This window comes from Palaemon carinicauda, chromosome 3 (genome assembly GCF_036898095.1).
Source record: "Palaemon carinicauda isolate YSFRI2023 chromosome 3, ASM3689809v2, whole genome shotgun sequence".
NCBI lineage: Eukaryota > Metazoa > Arthropoda > Malacostraca > Decapoda > Palaemonidae > Palaemon > Palaemon carinicauda.
The window spans coordinates 76,449,919-76,460,215 of NC_090727.1; the positions used below are offsets into that span (position 1 = coordinate 76,449,919).

At 41.2% G+C, this 10,297-nt stretch overlaps 1 protein-coding gene across 1 annotated transcript; it reads right to left on the reverse strand.

Moving 5' to 3' along the window:
* Positions 1-1,705: 1,705 nt before the first annotated feature.
* On the reverse strand, positions 1,706-2,794 carry LOC137632464 (nucleolar protein 58-like). The gene is made up of 2 exons (XM_068364404.1): positions 2,447-2,794; positions 1,706-2,299 (listed from the first exon to the last, which is right to left on the reverse strand). Exons 1-2 carry the CDS (start codon positions 2,792-2,794, stop codon positions 1,706-1,708), a joined length of 942 nt encoding a protein of 313 aa, XP_068220505.1.
* Positions 2,795-10,297: the final 7,503 nt, after the last annotated feature.

A 10,297-nucleotide genomic window follows, 5' to 3' on the forward strand; every position in this document is an offset into this window, starting at 1 on the left:
TAATGTGCATACATGATCAGTCTCTAGGGCATTGTCCTGTTGCTTGCCTCTGTCATTCATGAGTGACCTTTAAACCTTAGGTCACTCAGTTTACGAGTTGAGTGCGCTTACCACTACGTCACGAGGTCTAAAAAGAGAAACAGATGTCGATTAAACAAATTTGATAAAGAGAGAGAGAGAGAGAGAGAGAGAGAGAGAGAGAGAGAGAGACAACTTGTATGCATATCACATTGTTAAGATCACGCGAACGATGGTCTACAGTAAACCAGAAGTAGTTTTTAAGCTTAAACCTTTTATCATTCTATTTTCGAACTTCAAATGCAGAATAAACGAACAATAATAACGAGGAATATTTAAATAAATGTAAGAAAAACTTTGCAAATAATTTAAACGGTGTAGGCTAGGGTGTTGCAGGTTGCATGAGAACATAGGCCTAGTTAGTGGTGTCTGATAGTGAACAATAGCTTATTTTGTTCTTCCAGTCTCACTTTTCCATCTAATATGATGCAAAAGTCAAATTGAAATATATGATTGATAATAGTAAATGAAATTCGAAAACAAATAAGTATTTACACAAGATTTTAGTGTGTATTAAGGTACCCGGTTACCTGGAGCAAACTGTTCTCACCCTTACGATGTCAGACAGTAAGGGTGATTCCAGTTGCATTTTACAATGGTATACGTCCTTTTAACGGAAGAATTTTTGTATTATTTTAATCATGTACTGTATATACGAAGAGAGAGAGAGAGAGATAGATTTAACACAGAAACACATGGCGAAAACGTCAAAAGAAGTTCTCGTCTCCGAGTCCAATCGTTCGATTTGATTTGACTTTGGCTTCGTTTTTTAAATTTATACTTAAATCTGTAAATCATAAATGTATTTTAGTAACTTGTGCTTTATTTGAGTTTATGACTAAGTGACTTGATTTGCACATGCCTATTTCATGCCTATAACCGTAAAAGGTTTACAATGATAACTACTTATGCGAAGTCGAAGTTAGAATTGAAGACATTCGAACACCAAATACGTCTATTTCTCGATTAGGATAAAAGTGAATGAATTGTGACGCGCAAAACTAGGCCTACGCAATTGTCTTTTTATGTGAATTTCCTCTATTAATTGAATACTTTGGGATAATTACCCGAGAAGATCATTATTTCTCTTGCAGTTAGTCTAGTGAAGTGACAGGATGGCTGTTGGGAGGGAAGGGATACAACCGACTGGCTGGGACATAGGTTTTTTGCTCGACCTTGACCTTGACCTTTGACCTTAACATGTATTAATTGGCGTGGATGTTCATACACTGAAATATGAACTAAGTTTGAATTCTCTTTGACAACGATGTTCAAACTTATGGCTGATTGTGTGAATTGGACATTTCGCTTGACCTTGACCTTTGACCTTGACCTTCCAAAATTTAATCATTTCTGTATTTTTACATAAAGGTCAATCCCTGCAAGTTTCATTACTCTACGATTAAAATTGCGGCCAGGAAAACTGTTCACAAACAAACAAACAAAAAAACATATGCAAATTACAAACACATAAACAGGGGGTAAAACATATTAACAAGATTGCCTCCTTTATAACTGTGGAATGTCTCCTCTTCTTAAACGGATTCTTACTAAAGGGAGTGAACCATCTATGGAATAAAAGATAGAATATTATTCACGTGACCAGACAAGAAATATTGATTTCAAATTAAAACAATGACCATATAAAAATGAATGAAGCATAATGTTTAAAAAAATTAGACGACCTAATATAAGGGCTGCCATTTGTAATACCATAATAGCAGATGAACTTGAGAAAATATTTTATGGAAAATACTCTCGTGTAGAAATGAACTGGTTTTTTCTCTACAATCTTCTCCTCCTCCTCCTTCTCGTTCTTTTCCTTCTCCTTCTCTCCCTTCTCCTTTTCCTCCTCCTTCTTCTCCTTTTCCTCCTCCTCCTCCTCCTCTTCACTGGGAGAAGTTTCCTTTTGGAGCTTCTGCTTGTCCTGGTGGTGGTCGTTGTCAGGGAGAGCCCCTTTTGAGGTTAGTAGCCAGCTCAGCACCTGACCCACACCAGATGCCTCTCCAACGACCTCCTTCTCTTCCTTGTGTCCGTTGGCATCCAGGTCCTCTGCTGCCTTACCTACTTTGTCTTCGTCTTCTTTATTGACACTAACATCCTTTTGGACATCCTTCTTAACATCCTTCTCGGTCGAAATTTCTAAACTTGACCTGTTAAGTCTCACTTTCCTCGTTCCATGTCTGCTCACTTCTTTCTTCTTATCTCTCCCTTCAAGTTGCTCCTCGAGTGAAGAGATGATCTAATTTCCCGCAAGTAGCTCGTCCTTCAGACCAACATTTTCTTTGGTGGTTTGGACGATCCTGTCCTCTGCCATTTGCTCACCAGACCTTAGATGGCAGACACGTTCCTTGAGACTATCTCTCGCCTTGGCAATGGAAGCCATACTCTTCTTTAGTTTGCCAATCTCTACTGAAGCCATAGACAGCTCATCCTTCGCCCTACGGGCTTCTTTCTTGGTGTCTTTTAACTTGTTTACGAGGCAGGTGTAATTTCCTTCATTGGTCAAGTTTTTCGTCTTAGCCTCAGTCAGGTTCATCTCCAGCCCCTCTTTTTCTGTTTTCATCTCTCTAATGATCCCCAATTGCTTCTCAATTGTCTGTTCCAGTTTATCAATCTTTTCCTCAAATACAGATTCCAACTGATGAATGGAGGCCACTTTTTCATTCTTAGCTCTTTCCAGTTGCTCACTCATTTCAAGATTTATTTGTCCCATCTCACTTAATCTATTGAGATATTGTTGTCCGATGGAAGCATCTTTATTAGATAATTCCTCTTTTAGGTGATCGCTCTTTTTTGAAGATGTTGCAACTTACTCGAGAATTTCTCAATCTCGATTTCTTTTTCCTTTTGAAGAGTTTCGATTCTGTTGGAGAGACCTTGAGTCTCTGCTTTCAGTTCCTCTATCTCTTCCTCGAGTTTTGCTTCCCTCTTAATTCGGGCTTCATTTTCTTCCTGAACTTTTTCCAATCGTTGAGTCAGTCCAAGAATCTTTTGGTCCTTCTCAGTTAATTTATCTAAATGAGCTCCAATTGTAATCTCTTTATTAGAGAGTTCACTCTTTGGTCGCTCGTTGGTTAGTTGAAGATCCTGCAACTTGGATGAGAAATGTTCAATTTCCATTTCTTGATCCTTTTGAAGAGTTTTCATAGTGTTGGAGAGACGTTGAATCTCTGCATCCACCTCTCTCTTCTCTTCTTCTAGTTTAGATTCCACCTGGCATCTAGAGTTGATCTCTTCCCAGGCACACTCCAATTCTCTGTCAAAAAACTCAACTCGTTTTTCCATCTCCAGTTGAATATTTTTACCTAACTCCTTTAGTTCCTTTTCTTCCTCCTCTGTGGACAAGAATTTCCAACACAGGACATTTCCAGCCACAATCATACCTACCAAAACAACCCAGAACCAATTGCCAACACTCTTTTGGGGAACAATAGTTCCACCCTCAGTTCTAGTGACCAAGTCTGGCAGAAATTTCCCCAGAGTTCCAATTGATTTCAGATCAGTCTTGAGCGTTTCCAGTTTCCGTTCCATAGTCTGGACCTTCAGTTGACACTGCTGAAGATCCTGCCGTGATTTCCAGAATCCCCCGACCACAGGGAAGGAGGATAACAGTCCCTGGAGGACGGGAACGTCTCTGATCCCGCCCTCAGAGAAGTCATTCCTCTTGGGCAGTAGCCAAGAGACCATCCTGAATGCGAAGGAGTCCTGAATTTCCTTCATTCGTCCTTCGAGTTCTAAGAAATAGCTCTCACACGCCGACTGCTGCTCCTGAAGATCAGCTGTCAGCTGTGATGCGTTGAATAATCCTCCAAAAACTCCGTTGAATGCTTTCCTCATTGTGCTGATCGCTGTTTGGTACATACCGAACATGGTGTTCAAATCTATGTTAGATGACCATATGTTTCTCCTTCGACCAACCTTATTTTGAAAAACCAGAAGTGATCTCCCGGAGACCCTCAAGATCCCCTCCCAGCTCGGAGTCTCTCACACATTCATTCTTTGAAGCCTCCGGAGAATCTTCCGAACTGCTTCAGGAAAATTCCTCCTCCTCTTCTTTTTCATCTTGGTTTATATTATCTATCTTATTATTCACCTTTCTTTTCTTCTTCCGAGGATGAATCTAATTTTTCCATTGATTAATAATAATAATAATAATAATAATAATAATAATAATAATAATAATAATAATAATAAAGGGGAAACATGAGAGAAGATACTCTCTGAAGACTTTCTGAATCGAAGAATTTCCGGGACAATTCTCTCTCTCTCTCTCTCTCTCTCTCTCTCTCTCTCTCTCTCTCTCTCTCTCTCTCTCTCTCTCTCTCTCTCTATGTCAGTACTTTAGAGTCGCTTGCCAAGAAACCATATAAATTTATATATATATATATATATATATATATATATATATATATATATATATATATATATATATATATATATATATATCACTAACACTCGTGATTTCAATCAATGTAAATATCAATCAAATGGCAATTAATACCGAATTCTATCTTGGGAATATATATCCACTGGAATTCATTCTATGGTAATAGCATCTGGCTGGGCAGAGATTCGAACCCCTGCCTAATCAGCCGAAACCAAGGTGGTAGAGTCCTCGCAGGCATAGTTTCGGCTGATTTGGCAGGGGTTCGAATCTCTGCCCAGCCAAATGCTATTACCATAATATGAATTCCAGTGGATATATATTCCCAAGATAGAATTCGGTATTATCAAATGCCATTGGGTAGATATATATATATATATATATATATATATATATATATATATATATATATTACAGACCTAGTGTATATATATATATATGTATATATATATATATATATATATATATATACATACATACATACATACATACATATACCAAAGGCACTTCCCCCAATTTTGGGGGGTAGCCGACAACAACAAGAAACAAAACAAAAAAAGGGGACCTCTACTCTCTACGTTCCTCCAGCCTAACCAGGGACTCAGCCGAGTTCAGCTGGTACTGCTAGGGTGCCACAGCCCAACCTCCCACATTTCCACCACAGATGAAGCTTCATACTGCTGAGTCCCCTACTGCTGCTACCTCCGCGGTCATCTAAGGCACCGGAGGAAGCAGCAGGGCCTACCGGAACTGCGTCACAATCGCTCGCCATTCATTCCTATTTCTAGCACGCTCTCTTGCCTCTCTCACATCTATCCTCCTATCACCCAGAGCTTTCTTCACACCATCCATCCACCCAAACCTTGGCCTTCCTCTTGTACTTCTCCCATCAACTCTAGCATTCATCACCTTCTTTAGCAGACAGCCATTTTCCATTCTCTCAACATGGCCAAACCACCTCAACACATTCATATCCACTCTAGCCGCTAACTCATTTCTTACACCCGTTCTCACCCTCACCACTTCGTTCCTAACCCTATCTACTCGAGATACACCAGCCATACTCCTCAGACACTTTCATCTCAAACACATTCAATTTCTGTCTCTCCATCACTTTCATTCCCCACAACTCCGATCCATACATCACAGTTGGTACAATCACTTTCTCATATAGAACTCTCTTTACATTCATGCCCAACCCTCTATTTTTTACTACTCCCTTAACTGCCCCCAACACTTTGCAACCTTCATTCACTCTCTGACGTACATCTGCTTCCACTCCACCATTTGCTGCAACAACAGACCCCAAGTACTTAAACTGATCCACCTCCTCAAGTAACTCTCCATTCAACATGACATTCAACCTGCACCACCTTCCCTTCTCGTACATCTCATAACCTTACTCTTACCCACATTAACTCTCAACTTCCTTCTCTCACACACACTTCCAAATTCTGTCACTAATCGTCCAAGCTTCTCTTCTGTGTCTGCAACCAGTACAGTATCATCCGCAAACAAAAACTGATTTACTTCCCATTCATGGTCATTCTCGTCTACCAGTTTTAATCCTCGTCCAAACACTCGAGCATTCACCTCTCTCACCACTCCATCAACATACAAGTTAAACAACCACGGCGACATCACACATCCCTGTCTCAGCCCCACTCTCACCGGAAACCAATCACTCACTTCATTTCCTATTCTAACACATGCTTTACTACCTTTGTAGAAACTTTTCACTGCTTGCAACAACCTTCCACCAACTCCATATAACCTCATCACATTCCACATTGCTTCCCTATCAACTCTATCATATGCTTTCTCCATATGATATATATATATATATATATATATATATATATATATATATATATATTATATATATATATATATATGCCCATACACACACACACACACACACATATATATATATATATATATATATATATATATATATATATATATATATATATATATATATATACATACATATATCCATGCACACAGATTAAAAAGTTGATTGAAAATGTCCGATTGCCAATTTAAAAAGGTATTAAAATGATCTTCATATTTTCGTAATTTACGCCCTAGTGGAGACTCCCTCTTCTGGATATTTCTGTAATAATAATGTGTGTGTGTCTGTCTGTGATGGTTATCTAAATTCGTCTTGTGTCCTCATTCCCTCATTATTCATTATCGCTTCTGCTACAACTGATCAATTTAAGTAATGGCAAATTATGTTATGTCAGTATTCAATTTGTCTTGAGGAATTATTTACCTTCAAATGATAGTCAGCAACTAGTCTCTCTCTCTCTCTCTCTCTCTCTCTCTCTCACACTCCCACTCTCACTCCCACTCTCACCCCTCACTCTCTCCCACTCACTCACTCTCACTCCCCCTCCCACTCTCACTCTCACTCCCACTCTCATTCACTCACTCACTCTCACTCCCACTCTCTCTCTCACTCACTCACTCCCACTCTCACTCTCACTCCCACTCCCACTCTCTCACTCACTCACTCACTCTCACTCCCACTCCCACTCACTCACTCACTCACTCACTCCCCTCACTCCCACTCTCACTCACTCACTCTCACTCCCACTCTCACCCCTCACTCTCTCACCCACTCACTCACTCTCCCACTCCCAATCTCACTCAATCCCACTCCCATCTCACTCAATCCCACTCTCACTCACTCTCACTCTCACTCTCTCACTCACTCACTCACTCTCACTCCCCCTCCCACTCTCACTCTCACTCCCACTTCCACTCTCTCACTCACTCACTCTCACTCCCAATCTCTCCCTCACTCACTCACTCCCCCTCCCACTCTCACTCTCACTCTCACTCCCACTCCCACTCTTTCACTCACTCACTCACTCTCACTCCCATTCTCACTCTCACTCACTCCCACTCTCACTCACTCACTCACTCACTCTCCCACTCTCACTCCCACTCCCACTCTCACTCTCACTCTCATTCCCACTCCCACTCTCTCACTCACTCACTCACTCTCACTCCCACTCTCACTCACTCACTCCCACTCCCAATCCCACTCTCACTCTTCCACTCACTCCCACTCCCACTTTTTTACTCCCTCACTCACTCTCACTCACTCACTCACTCTCACTCTCTCACTCACTCACTCCCCCTCCCACTCTTACTCCCAGTCTCACTCTCACTCCCAATCTCACTCACTCTCACTCCCACTCTCACTCTCACTCACTCCCACTTACTCCCACTCCCACTCTCACTCACTCACTCTCACTCCCACTCACTCCAACTCCCACTCCCACTTTCTCACTCCCTCACTCACTCTCACTCACTCTCACTCTCTCACTCACTCACTCACTCTCACTCTCACTCCCAGTCTCACTCTCACTCCCACTCTCTCACTCTCACTCTCACTCACTCCCACTCCCACTCTCACTCACTCACTCTCACTCCCACTCTCACTCTCACTCCCACTCACTCCAACTCCCACTCCCACTTTCTCACTCCCTCACTCACTCTCACTCACTCACTCACTCTCACTCTCACTCCCACTCCCACTCACTCCCACTCCCACTCTTTCCCTCACTCACTCACTCACTCTCACTCACTCACTCGCACTCTCACTCCCACTCACTCCCACTCTCTCACTCACTCACTCTCACTCTCTCTCTCACTCTCAATCTCACTCCCACTCTCACTCACTCACTCTCACTCCCACTCCCACTCACTCACTCCAAATCTCACTCACTCTCTATCCCACTCCCACTCATGGAAGCAAATAGAAGGAATTACTGAAAACATCATGGAGCTAAAAATATCAGAAAGAGCAAGCCGAGGTAGATTAATAGTGCCAAAAACTATACCAGGAAAACTAAGGAAGGCGCACAGGACATTAATCCACTACGCACCAGCATCGATATAATGCAGCGACTATTTAATGTGCTGCCAGCTCATCTAAGAAACATATCAGGAGTGATGAGCGTAGATGTGTTTAAGAAAAAGCTCGATAAATACCTAAGATGCATCCCAGACCATCCAAGACTGGAAGATGCAAAATACACCGGAAGATGCATTAGCAACTCTCTGGTGGATATACCAGGTGCCTCACACTGAGGGACCTGGGGGAACCCAAACATAGAATAAGGCAATAAGGTAAGCAGGACAATGCCCTAGAGACTGACCATATAAACATATGATCAGCGCCCAAGCCTCCTCTCCACCCCAGCTAAGACCAGGGAGGGTCAGGCATTGGTTGCTTATGACTCAGCAGATAGACCTATAGGCTCCACCAAACCCACCAAACTTGGCTCACAAGGATGGTGAGGTTGCAGACACCAATGGCACTAACGAGTCTGACCCCTCGACCAGGCAGACCACAACAGCGTCTGTTGAATTTATTGAGTCATTTTTTTTTGTAAATAGATATGTGCTGATAAAACGATACGGTTATAAATGTGAAACCTATTTTTTCAGAAATTGACTTCAAGATTTAACTCTGTATTTGTAACTTTTGCCTTTATAAGGCATTAGCTTTGTACAATACATTTTAGGATAGCAATGTAATTATTATGAACTTATTTATTTTATCAATAAAACAGAACAAATCAGGATGTTTATTGTTATGTGGCATGAAATTCAAGGATTGTATTTTGAGGTAAGAGGGGAATAACGTCTGCTTTATTCTAATCAAACCGGAAATGAGGTTTCATACATTATTTGTGATTACCTGCGTGTATCAGCTAAGGAATGCAGTATAGAATATTTAACAATTCATTGCTTGCTTTGGCACTCGTTACAAAAACATAGATGGGGGTACCATACAATTATCACATATCACAGGTATGCAAATAAAAGAATCATTTAGAAAAATCCTGACAGGTTACAAAATAGGGGAAAAACAGAAGAGGCTAATTATGAAAAAATGGATTACCAATAAACAGAAAAAGTAAAACACTTTGTTGTATGAAGGAATCTCTAAACAATTGCGTTTTTTGACAGTACCTGACAACATAATAATTCAATTCGATTTCAGATTCATTATAATGATCATCAACGTGTGAAGATTTCAACTTTCTCCTGTTTAGGACACATATTGAGAGGAAAGCAATCTATTGCAAATAATACAACACCCGAATCTTGTCCAACAATGTTTTAACCATTTGAGCTTCGACAAATTCTTCGCATTTCAGTTCAGAATAAACTAGCATTGATTTCACCACAATAAAGATATATTCTATTCTTTTTTCTTACCGACTGTCAAACTATATCTCATTGTTTAATAATGAATACACTATAGTCAATTCTTTTTAGAGAGGCAGAATTGCACCGACTCGCAAGGCTGTCCTTTTAGCTCGGAAAAGTTTCCTATTAGCTGATTGGTCGGAAACTTTTCCGAGCTAAAAGGGCATCCTGCGAGTCGGTGCGAATCTGCCTCACCAAATAGAATTGGCTATAGTACACACCATCTCGACAAATATTCTAGCGACTGACCATATATACATATGATCAGATCCCAAACCCCCTCTCCACCCAAGCTAGGACCAGGGAGGGCCAGGCGATGGCTGCTGATGACTCAGCAGATAGACCTATAGGCTTCACTTTGCCAAGGGACCATCCGATCACCCCATCCCTATTTCCCACCACCAGCCATCCTCCCTTCTCCTTTGTCATTCAAAATTTCCCATAATATGAAAGGATGTCTTTTCTCTATTTATTTCCCATTGAAAAGTGTTCTTAGTCCGAGACGCGTTTTAGCACCGTGAGGGAAACTTCCATTTCCGGATGAATGGTAAAAGAGATTCTGATCTCGCTGAGGACTGTGGAGGTTCCGCCTCGCTT

Coding starts and splice junctions, on each gene's coding strand:
- LOC137632464 (XM_068364404.1), bottom strand. CDS start 2,794: ATGGGACAAATAAATCTTGAAATGAGTGAGCAACTGGAAAGAGCTAAG. Junction 2,300..2,446: donor GTATGGCTTCCATTGCCAAG/GCGAGAGATAGT, acceptor TCACTCGAGGAG/CAACTTGAAGGGAGAGATAA.